The sequence below is a fragment of the Indicator indicator genome, chromosome 21, assembly GCF_027791375.1.
Source record: "Indicator indicator isolate 239-I01 chromosome 21, UM_Iind_1.1, whole genome shotgun sequence".
NCBI classification, from domain to species: domain Eukaryota; kingdom Metazoa; phylum Chordata; class Aves; order Piciformes; family Indicatoridae; genus Indicator; species Indicator indicator.
In genome coordinates, this window is record NC_072030.1 from 2,624,767 (window position 1) to 2,637,032 (window position 12,266).

The window sequence follows — 12,266 nt, forward strand, 5'->3', positions numbered from 1 at the left end:
GTAATTATGATGAGATTGAACTCAAAATTAAATAGTCTACCTAATTTTTTCCTATTTTTTTTCCTATCTTTTCCTTTCTCAATAGGATTTTTGTGGTGACAAAAAATCCATCGGCTCTTTCAGCATCATCACAGAGAATGTCCCCTGTGGTACTACAGGAGTCACCTGCTCAAAGGCTATTAAGATATTTCTTGGGGTGAGTAATGATACTCTGAGTGTATATCAGTCCTCAAGTACATAAAACAGATAACCCTCCAAAGCCACCTCCCTAAAAGCAGCTATAATGCTTGCCTACAGCAAACAGATATGGTGCTAAGGGACATGATTTAGCCACCAAGCTTGGTAGAAGTGGATAATGCTTGGGCTTGATGATCTTAAAGGCCTTTTCCAAACAAAATGATTTGATGATGCTATGACTCTAATTAAAGACTAGAGGCCCTGTCAAATTAATCTGTAAAGGTGTAGATTCTCAGGTACTGAATCTTCTCTCCAATGTTCTAGACCACTTTCTGTCACCTTGGGAAGTCATCCCACACTTGGAGCTATTGGCTTCAGAATGAGCTGTACTGTCACAAGCAGCTAATAGTTTGTCTCATCATAAAAGATCTCTGGCAGAGAGGGACCTGAGGGTTCTAATTGACAGACAGCTGAATAGGAGCCAGCAGTGTGCCCAGGTGGCCAAGAAAGCCAAAAGCATCCTGGTCAGGATTAGAAATAGTGTCCAGCAGGAGCAGGGAGGGGATTATCCCCTTGTACTCAGCTCTGGTGAGGCCACACCTCAAGGGTTGTGTCCAGTTTTGGGCACCTCAATACAGGAGAGATGTGGAGGTGTGGAGTCACTGCAGAGGAGGGCAAGGAAGCTGGAAAGGGCCTGTAGAATAAATCTCATGAAGAGTGACTGAAGAAGATGGGGCTGGTTAGTTTGAAAAAGAAGAGGCTGAGGAGACTTCATTGCTCTCTACAATTACCTGAGAGGAAGTTGTGGAGAGATTGGTGCTGGTCACTTCTCACAGGTAATTAGTGATAGAAGAAGAAGGAATGACCACAAGCTGCCACTGGGTAGGTTTAGACTGGACAGCAGGAAAATGTTTTTTTTTTTTTTTCACAGCAAGAGTGCTCAGGTTGAACGAGTTGCCCAGGGAGGAGGTGGTGGAGTCACCAACCCTGGAGGTGTTTGGATGTGGTGCTTGGGGCTATGGTTTAGGGGTGAACCTTATAGAGCAGCGCTAATGGTTAGACTTGGTGATCCTGAGGGTCTGTTCCAAGCTGAATATCTCAGTGATTCTGTGAAAACTGCATGTTCTAATACTTCTCTTTTTGCCTTTCAGAAAACTGAGCTGAAGCTGGAGAACAAAGATTACAAAGAAATTCAGCGTGACGTTGGGGACGATGTGCGCTATTGGAACAGGACTGTCGGCCTCTACCTCATCATTGAAGCCAGCAATGGTGTGATGCTTATCTGGGATAAGAAGACCACTCTTTTCATCAAGCTGAGCCCTGACTTCAAGGTTAGGACCTGCCTGTCTTTTGAAAAGTAGTGGTATGAAAAGACAGAAGAGAGATTGACAGGCTGAAAGAGGTGAGGTTGTCCAGATTGGAGAAAAGATGTCTGCAGGGAGATGTCATTCTGGACTTTCACTGCTGTGCTGGTTTGGGGCCAGACAGATCCTCTCTTGCCCCGAGAGGGACAAAAGAATAATTCTCACACAAAGGGATTGGAGAGTGATGGGAAGTTTAAATGGAAAAACAATTGGTGAAGCTACAAAACTACAAAGCATAGAGGCAAAGATATCCAAAAGCATACAGAGTCCCTTGCACAACACCCAAAGACCTCCCAACTCATCCCTTCTCCTCACCTGAGGGTATACCCAAAACCCCCAGGGCTATTTCTCCCCCTTCCCCCACTGCTAGGCTGGTCTCAGGCTGGCCAGGTCTGAGACTGCCCCTATCCCCTCCCCCTTCTCCTCCTGGCATTAGGTCTAGACAGACTTAAGAGGCCTTGAGATACTCCCCCAGCAGTACCTGATTGGGAAGCATCTCCCACAGGAGCAGAGAGGGAAGGAAGAGGAAGAGAATGACTGTGCAGATGGATTGATAGGGGGCAGGATTTCTGGGTAGAAGTACACTGATTCCTGTGTCCACCTGGCTGGGCTGGACACTCAGGACACCAGAGGTGTGACTTAGGTGACAGTGACAGGTGGCACCCAGCCTGAGCTGCCACAAGTACCTACAGGAAAGCTAGAGAGGGACTTTGTAAAAAGGTATGCAGTGACAGAATGAGGGTTAATGGCTTCAAACTGGAAGAAGCTGGATTGAGACTAGAAATTAGGAAGAAATTCTTCCCCATGAGGGTGGTGAGGCACTGGAACAGGTCATCCAGAGTAGTTGTGGAGGTAGTTGTGGAACAGGTTGCCCAGGGAGGTTGTGTATGCCCACTTCCTGAAGGTGTTCAAGGCCAGGTGGAGGCCTTGAGCAACCTGGGCTAGTGGAAGATAGCCCTGCCCATAGCAGGGGGCATTGAAACTAGATGGTCTTTAAGATCCCTGCCAAGCCAAAGTATTCTACATGGAAATGTAAATATTCTTCTAATCTGACTCCACATTTAATTCCTACATCCTCTGCATGTTGATGATTAGCTTGCATCATTACTGTCACAGCTTGCAGAAGTGCTACTGGAGTTCCTCTGAGTCCCTCACAATGCATAGCATATGACTGCACTAAATCCAAATGTCTAAGGCATTCTGACTTAAGAGCTAAGCATCCAAAGCAATTTAGGGGATGCAAGCTTGAATGTGCATAGACTTGGAAACCTGCATGGAATCTCAGCCCTGACTTAAGCCCAACCTCTCTATACAATGTGATTTTTCCAACCTTATTGATTCTGTGATTCTGTGATTTCTGACAATCAGCAAGGCTGAATTGAGTACTGAATTGATCTGGCTGAATGGGGAGATGCAGGTTTGTGTAAACAGGGAAATGTTGTTGCTTGAGGGATGAGGTACCTCAAATTGTTCTACCAAAAAATTCTTTATTGTGAGTTGCTACATTCTTTCTTTCAAGAAAAATTAGGCCCTGTCATTTTTTTTTTCCCCCATGGATGAAGAAGTGTTGCTCATTACATTAGAAGCTTTTGCTAAACCCAGTTTTAAGTAGAATTGAATTCATGGAATTGTCAGGGTTGGAAGGGATCTCAAGGATCACCCAGTCCCAACTCCACTGCCTTGGGCAGGGATACCTCACACTGGATCAGGTGGCTCAAAGCCACATCCAGCCTGGCCTTGAAAACCTCCAGGGATGAGGCTTCCACCACCTCCCTGGGCAACCTGTGCCAGTCTCTCACCACCCTCATGGGGAACAACTTCTTCCTAACATCCAATCTCAATCTACCCATTTGTAGTTTTGCTCCATTCCCCCCAGTCCTATCACTCCCTGACACCCTAAAAAGTCCCTCCTCAGCTTTCTTGTAGCCCCCTTCCCATCCTAGAAGGCCACAAGAAGGTGTCTTCAGAGCCTTCTCTTCTCCAGGCTGAACAACCCCAACTCTCTCAGTCTGTCTCCATTAGGAGAGCATATGGAATCCTACCTGGGTAAAAGCTATCATTGTGCAAGTGGCATCATCAGAAAAAGCAGTGAAGAGGAAAATTTTCACATTTAGGTCCCACTGCTGAGCCTGAACAGCAAGAGGGGCTCCAGCTCTCTGATCATCCTTGTGGCCCTTCTCTGGATACCTTCCAGCACCAAATCCCCTCAGGCTTATATGAATAGTTGAGTTATGATATTGAGAAGAATGGGAAATAAATTATTTCTCAGCTGAAAGAGGTTTAGCCACTCTTCAGTGTTACAAGTTGGAGGAAAGGCTACCACAGAGACATGGAAACACACTAGACACAATTGGTTTCAAAGAGGCAGCTGAATAGTTTGCTGAGTATAGACAAATAAATGTTTAACTCCTGTACAAATGGTTTGAAAGGACAGATGAAAACAAATCATTGACACTGAGAGTCAGTTGTCCTTTTTAATGACAATGTTTAGCTCTTATTTTCCTCCAGTCTGCTTCTCACCTCCGTGGTGTATTTCAAAGCTCTGAACATGTTAATTACCTTCACCAGGGCCAAGTGTGTGGTCTGTGTGGCAACTTTGATGGCAAATCCAACAACGACTTTACAACAAGGAGTGGACTTCAGGAGGCTAATGCTTTGAAGTTTGGGAATTCCTGGAAACAGTCTTCAATGTGCCCAGATGCCACATATGAGATTAAGCCCTGTGACATCAAGCCCCATCGGAAGTCCTGGGCAGAGAAAGAATGCAGCATCATCCAGAGCCAAGTCTTCAAAATTTGTCATTCCAAGGTTTGTAGAGGGCAGGAAGTGGTGGGGCAGAAGAGGGAATGAGGCTGGTGAAGGGCCTAGAGAATAAATCTTATGAAGAGTGACTGAAGGAGATGGGGATGGTTAGTTTGGAAAAAAGAAGGCTGAGGGGAGACCTCGTTGCTCTCCACAACTACCTGAAAGGAGGTTGCAGAGAGGTTGGTGCTGGTCTCTTCTCACAGGTAATTAGTGATAGAACAAGAGGGAATGGCCACAAGCTACAACTGGGTCAGTTTAGACTGGACAGTAGGAAATTTTTTTTGTCAGCAAGAGTGGTCAGACATTGGAATGTGCTGTCCAGGGAGGCGGTGGAGTCACCAACCCTGGATGTGTTTAAAGGTGGTTTGGATGTGGTGCTTGGGGATATGGTTTAGGGGTGAGCCTTGTAGAGTAGGGTTATGGGTTGGACTTGGTGATCCTGAGGGGCTTCTCCAACCTGAATATTTCTGTGATTCTGTGGCTCTGGAAGAGACCACTGCTCTTTTAAATAGCCCACAGAAGGAATCTTGTAGGAGACCACTGAAATCATGCAGTTTAGACATGTTTAGCCTTAGTGCTGTGCCACACCATACTCCTATGTCAGGCCCACAGCTTGCAGAGCACAGTGCACAGAGAGCACTCCTCCCCATTGTCTTGTCTCTTTCCTGAAGTATTGGTAGTATTAGCAACAATTTGCCCTTAACTCCCAGTGGAAAAGTCACAAAGACTTTATCAATTTAATATGCCTGTCTGAGCTGATCCCTTCAGCAGCTAAAACCCAGTCTAAGTTTCTCCTGTTGCAGTCCCAAGCCAAAAAAAAAAAAAAAAAAGTGGGAATGTTTTGGTAAGGTATCATTGGATAAACTCCAAACACTGACAGGCATAAAACTTTCTGCTTCATGTCTGCTTTCCAATTGTTACCACTTGGTTAGAAAAGCTTGCTGGGAGATAAGACCTTGTTGGCATCAATCTATCTTGGGTCTGAGAGTAGTAAAATGGAACTCTGTTAGAAAATGTGTTCACTGCCAAGGACTCTTACTTTATATTTTTGGTCACAGCAAATTCTGAAGGCACTGTATCACTATTACTGTCCAAACTTCAAGCCTGTAGTTTTTCTGATTTGGCAATTCTTTGAAGCAGTCTCATTTCTGCTCAGCTCAATTCCCTTATCTCAAGAAATTTCTCGAGCTTTATGAGTTTGAAAACTACTTTGGAGCTGAAGTGGGACATCCTTTCTTTCCCCAACAGGTAGACCCAAAGCCTTTTTATGAAGCCTGTGTTCATGATGCCTGCTCTTGTGACAGTGGTGGAGATTGTGAGTGCTTCTGTTCTGCAGTTGCTGCATATGCTCAAGAGTGTACCAAGGCTGAGGCTTGTGTTTTCTGGAGAACTCCTGATATATGCCGTGAGTAACAGTTAAACTCAACTCTATTTTTTGACCTGTCACCATAAAGCCTATCAAATAAATCCTTCATACTCTCATGTCAAGGTCCTGCTGGCTAAGCTATGCAATTTGTTTTCACAGTGTATTCAGGGAACAAACAGGAGTAGTAAATTTCAGTTATCTTTTTCCCAGCCTGGCTTTTCCTTCTCCCTCTTTCTTTCTTTTCTTCCCCTCCTTTCTTTCTTTCTTTTTTTCCCCTCCTTTCTTTCTTTCTTTTCTTTTCCCTTTTGTTTCTTTCCCACTCTTTCTTTCTTTCCTTCCCCTTCTTTCTTTCCTTCCCACTTTCTTTTTTTCCTTCCCCCTCTTTCTTTCTTTTCCCTCTTTGTTTCTTTCCCACTTTTTCTTTCTTTCCTTCCCACTTTCTTTCTTTTTTCTTTCCTTCTGCCCCCTTGCTTTTCTTTCTTTCTTTTTCTTCCCTCTCTTTCTTTCTTTTCTTCACCCTCTTTGTTTCTTTCTTTTCTTCCCCGCTTCTTTCCTTCCCACTCTTTTTGTTTCCTTCCCCTTCTTTCTTTTTTTCCTTCCCACTTTCTTTCTGACGTCTTTCTTTTCTTTCTTTCCTTCCCCCCTATTTCTTTTCTTTCTCCCCCTCCCCCCCACTTTTAGGTTAAGTTTCAAGTCATCCTTCCATTATGCTTGATAACCAGTGAACAGCAGCAGCTGCTATCTTGATGTGGAATTTCATTTCGCTTGTGCTTGTAAAGATTTGATCTGAGCTGCATCCTGGCAAACATGTTTTTAATCATCCCTTTTTCCCTCATCAGCAATATTCTGTGACTACTACAACCCTCGTGATGAGTGTGAATGGCACTATGAGCCTTGTGGCAGAGAGATCATGACCTGCAGGGTGATTAATAATGTCAGCACCAACTTCACAGTACCATACCTGGAAGGTAAGGAATTCCTTGCCATATTTGTATTTGATTTCATGTAAGTTTTTCCAGATATCATTTTGTGACTACAGAATAGTCAGTCCACTTGACAGTGCTGTTCCTAAACTTGTTATCTTGAATTTGTCTCCATTCTTCCATAAAGATTTCCTATAATGTATTTTGTTAACATGAGTGGGTGATAATTACTTTACTGTCAGACATGGAACTAGGTCTTTGCATGACTAATATCCTGAAACACACAAGATTACTACACCATTATTATTATGCATCCCATCCTAAGGCATTTCAACAGAGGGAAAACTTTGTAAAGTGGCAAAGAAGAAAGTTTCTGGTAGTTGGGGGGGGGGTTAGAAACTTTTAATTCTTTATGCATCAGATCCATCTTGACTTTATAAATGTACAGCATCCTCCTCCCTTTACCATGGAAAATACCTTTGATATCAGACACACTGCTGCAGATGTATATTGAATTCTTGATGAAGGCCACAAAAGGTTGTGAGAGGGTTAGGGGAGGGCTACCTCTATTTTTAGTGTATTTAATTTGTAGATATTAGAAGGTGCAAATCCTTGTGCTTGAGATCATAGAATGGTTTAGGTTGAAAGTGACCTTATAGATCACAAATTATCTGTTTGGGGTGGAGATATTTGGTCTACTAAAGGCACACGATCAAGGGCATAATAAAGGTAGTAAAAAAAGTTCCTCACAACAATATAATTGATATAGTGACCACATTTCACTATCTGTAAAGCACTGGAAGGTTTCTTTGTCTTAAAGTTACTGGCTGGCAACAGAAATTAATATAAATTGGAGGTTCTCCAAGATTTTGAACTAGGATAACACAACTTCCCTAGTTTTCACAATTAAACCCTTATTTAACCCTCCTCACCCCAATATTACCAACAAGAATTGTTTGGTTTAAGTCTTCTGGAAAGACTAAGGCTTAATTTGAATTGAAACTTGGAGGTTTCTTTTACTATACTTGATTCAGTGAGACTCAGTTACCTTCAGAAGGTAACCAGTCATTGAGTTAACTCTATGTCTTCATCCTGTGTCCTGTTCTACTTGTCTTCAACAGGTTGCTACCCCAGATGTCCTCCAGAGAAGCCTGTTTATAATGAAGAGACAAAGGAATGTGTTCAGGCAGATCAATGTGGCTGTTACGTCAATGGAACTTACATCCCTGTTGGGAATGAGACAATCACAGAAGAGAATTGTACAAAATGGTACAGAAAAATGCAAAAAAAAAAACCCAACCAAAAACATTTGTAGTAATTCAGGAAAGAATTTCTGTATCTTCAGCCCCTCATTTTCTTTACTGGGTCTGAAATAAACTAGGTGCAACTTCAGCTGAAGAACAGCTAGCATTTATCTATGTAAGTCAGAGGAACGTTGTTGTTTATTCCAGCTGAGACTTAAAGAGTACTGCATCTGCAATATGTCTAGGTTCTAAACTTCTCATCCATCATTTTCAAAAGCCATGATAATTCAGTTTTCACAGATTCAGACTGCATTGAGTTAGAAGCGACCCTCAAAGATCATTTTCTCCAGCCCCCCTGCAGGCAGCAGGGACACCTCTAACTAGATCAGGCTGCCCAGGAACACATCAAATCTGCTCTTGAATGTCTCCTGGGATGGGCTACAAACACATAACTGGGCAACATGTTCAAGTATTTCATCACCCTCATGGTGCAGAACTTCTTCCTGATGTCCAACCTAAATCTCCCCTGCTCCAGTTTCAAACCACTGCCCCTTGTCCTCTTGCTACAAGCCCTTCAAAACAGGCCCTCCCCAGCCTTCCTGTAGGTCCCTTTCAGATATTGAAACTGACTGTGCCAGTGTCAACCATTCTCAGGCTGATAGTGTCATTGCAAATTCAAAATACCATAAACAATACAATGGCATGAAAACTGCACCTGTCCCTAGAATGTCCTTTTGATTCTCATGGTTCTTTGGGAAGAGAGGGGCTACGCTGCCTTGCATTCTCCCTTGAAACTGGGATTTCAAAATCTCTCTAACCTGAAATGATCTGTACTAGCCCTGAAAGAGATGAATAAGTCCAAATTGCTCATTCCTAGAGCTTTACTAATGACAGCACTGATTTCTATGACATGGTGACCAGAGGCAAAAAGAAACCCTAATCTGTTTTGAAGTTCACTACTCTGGACATCAGTTGTTTTTATTGCAACACAAGATGGTTCCACAATAGTTTTACGATACTTGGACTTAAAGAGTGAAATAGATGACATGAGCTTGAGTAAAACAATGACAGGCAGTACTGGAAAATATTGCACCCAGAAAAATATCCCACAGGATGAAGGAAGAGTGAGTGACAGATCTCTACATTTCTGTGCCATAAAACATCTGCAACATTTTAAACTTTGACTATTTTGCTTTTTAGTGTCTGCAGCCCCTCAGGATCAATCGAGTGTACACCAATCCCAGGTAAATAATGCTTGGGTTTTTCTACAGATGGAAAAGAAAACCATGCAGAAATACCTCCTCTGTCTGTCTCTACAAAATATTTGGTACTGATTTGGAATACTTCTTCCCAGTGCAAGTGAAAATTGTGGCCAAAGACAATTGGGCAATACCTTTGAACTTTTCTGTTAGCACTGCTTGTCCAATCTTTTCTCATGTCCCCTTACTCTTTCTCCTCATGCCCCATACCCAAAGTAATGGATTTCACTACAAGAGTTTGCACTCCCAGAACATGTAGGATTATGGAAAGGTGTCAGGTAGTAAATGGCAGTTACTATTTCTTTCAGAACATTCCAAAACCTGGTTTGTAAGTCTGTTCTTCATTGAATCATAGAACGGTTTGGGTTGGAAGGGACCTCCAAAGGTCATCCAGTCCAACTCCCTGTGCAATCAGCAGGGGCATCCCCAACTAGGTTAGGCTGCCCAGAGATGTCTCGAGCCTCACCTTGAATATCTCCAGGGATGTGGCCTCAACTACCTTCCTGGACAACCTGTTCCAGTGTTCCACTACCCTCATGGTAAAGAACTTGTTCCTGATATCCATCTGTGATGGTTTGAAACTGTCTTTTTAATTTTTCCTTGCAAAGTTCAGAACAGAGAAAGTGAAAGAATGTAAATAAGTCACTGTTGGGTGTAAGAAAGCAAAATAACGATTGTTTTAAACACTTCCATTGGATAGATAGAAATGTTTAAGAACTATTACCCAAAACAAAGTAGGCACTCTGCACATTCTGCGTTCGGCAGTGGGGGCAGTTGCTGGGCTGTCTGGCTGCTGTTTCTTCTTCTCTTCTGGCTGAAGATAACACACTGACCTTGGCAGCTAAGTTAACAACTTTCTGCTTAACAAACCGTGCTTCTCTGTCCAGGGGGGTCTGGGGCGGAAGCTCCTGGGAGAGAGAGAGGCCCCTTTGGGAGGGTCCCCTTGGGGGGAAGCAAAGGGAGATCGGTTGTGCTTTTCTGTTGATTGTATATATTTGTAAATGTTGTGAATTTTGTATATTTGTACATATTCATTGCATTTCTCTGCTTGTAAATACAGCCTTCATTTGCTTCCAGACTGGGCTAGCCTGGTTATTGTCGGTGGGGGGGGGGGGAAAGTTCAGCTCACACCGACACACCATCCTTCTTGCAGGGCTTTACTGAATATGTTTTAATGTTCCTCTAAATGTAAAGATAAATGAGTGCAATGTATTAGCTCGAAGCTCCAGGTGTAGCTCTGAAAGAAGCCTAAGTTTCATGTAAATGCTTACTAGTCCATAAGTCTTTTGCCTTCGTCTCTTAGCTGGCAGCAGAAAAATGGCACAATAAAGCTCTTTCTTGCAGGCTGTCCTTGTGTTGTCAACGGAACAAGTTACGAAGTGGGCGAAATTGTGGCACACGTACAGAGCGGTGAAATATGCATAACATACATCTGTGCAGAAAATGGCTCTGTGGTTCCGGGAAGCACTTACCCTTGTCCAACATCCTCCCCCACCACCACTTCCACCCCTACTCCTACCAGCACTCCTACCAGCACAGGTAAGTCTGCAAAAGAGATGCACATCTACGTATTATGTCCTTTAAGGGAAATACGTTAAAGGTAGAGCGTAGAAAGTGTGGCCTTGGGGCTGATGCAGAGCAATATCCAACAATAGGTTTATCACACTGTGGTGAGAAGGTTTTTGTTTGTTTGTTTGTTTGTTTTTTTAACTCATGGAGTTGATTTGTATCTCTTGGAAGAAAATGTAACTATAAATGTGCAGGTTGCCTTCATAGTTCTGACAAAAAAAAATGTTAGCATCACAATATCCTGCTGGGAGAATAGAAGTTCTCCCAGTAGTCTCAGCCAAAAAAATGTAATTAGGATATTTAAAACTAATTGAATATGTTTTATTTTAGCCCCCCACCCCCCAAAATATAATTAGGATACTTAAAACTAATATTATCGTTTGGCTAACATAAAATATATGTAATTAGTGTCTTTAAAACTAATATTATATATTTAGCCAAAAATAATATAATTAGGATATTTAAAACTATTACGTGTTTTATTTTAACCCTCCCCAAAATATAGTTAGGATATTTAAAACTGTTATTATAGATTTTATTTTGGCCAAAAAAAAAAAAAAGGTTATTTAAAATTAATATTATAGATTTTATTTTAGCCCCCCAAAACCAGAAAAAAAACAAACCAAAACAAAAAACCCAAAGCAAAACAAAACAAACAAAAAAAACCCAACCAACCAAACAAAAAAACCCAAAACCCAAAAGTAATGAGGATATTTAAAAGTAATATTATATATTTTCTTTTGACCAACAAAATATAATTAGGCTATTTAAAACTAATATTATACATTTCATTTTAGCTAAAAACCCCAAACCCACCACCACCACTAACAACAAAAAGCCAAAACAGAAAACCAAAATTAATGAGGATATTTAAAACTAATATTATATATTTTCTTTTGGCCAAGAAAATATAATTATGCTATTTAAAACTGCTATTATATATTTTATTTTAACAAAAAAAAATAGTATATTTAAAGCTAATATTATGCATTTTATTTTAGCAAAAAAAAAGTAATTAGGATATTTAAAAATATTATATTTTTTTAGCAAAAAAATATAATTAAGATATTTAAAACTAATATTATATGGTTTGTTTTAGCAAAAAATAAAATAAATATAATTAAGATATTTAAAACTAATACTGTATATTTTATTTTGGCCAAAAAAAAAAGTAATTAGGATATTTAAAACTATTAGATGTTTTATTTTAGCAAAAAAAAATTAGGCTATTTAAAACTAATATTAAATATTTTATTTTAGCCAAAAAATATAAATGGGATATTTAAAACTATTCTATGTTTTATTTTAGCCAAAAGAAAGTATAATTAGGCCATTTAAAACTAATATTATATATTTTAGTGCTTTTTCAAGGCTTGCAGATGATGGAGTAACAATTTTTTTCCCTCCCTTCTATTTCAGTTACAACTACAAGACCTCCAGTAACTACAAGTAAGTTTTAAATAGAAAACTAAGTTATGAAAAAATGTCAAAGGAACGTTTAAGGGGAGAGTAAATTAAAGATGGACAATCCAGGGGGGAAAAAGACATTTAAAAGATAA

General features: G+C 40.9%; 1 protein-coding gene across 1 annotated transcript in view; it reads left to right on the forward strand.

Annotated features, from left to right (window-relative positions):
• The window catches only part of MUC2 (mucin 2, oligomeric mucus/gel-forming), a 69,943-nt gene that overhangs the window by 27,038 nt on the left and 30,639 nt on the right, over positions 1 to 12,266 (forward strand). Inside the window, exons 21-29 of the mRNA XM_054390733.1 lie at positions 86 to 196; positions 1,329 to 1,508; positions 4,110 to 4,349; positions 5,595 to 5,751; positions 6,552 to 6,680; positions 7,757 to 7,904; positions 9,080 to 9,123; positions 10,483 to 10,677; positions 12,127 to 12,156. Coding sequence (XP_054246708.1) covers positions 86 to 196; positions 1,329 to 1,508; positions 4,110 to 4,349; positions 5,595 to 5,751; positions 6,552 to 6,680; positions 7,757 to 7,904; positions 9,080 to 9,123; positions 10,483 to 10,677; positions 12,127 to 12,156 — 1,234 coding nt within the window. The remainder of the gene's footprint in view (positions 1 to 85; positions 197 to 1,328; positions 1,509 to 4,109; positions 4,350 to 5,594; positions 5,752 to 6,551; positions 6,681 to 7,756; positions 7,905 to 9,079; positions 9,124 to 10,482; positions 10,678 to 12,126; positions 12,157 to 12,266) is intronic.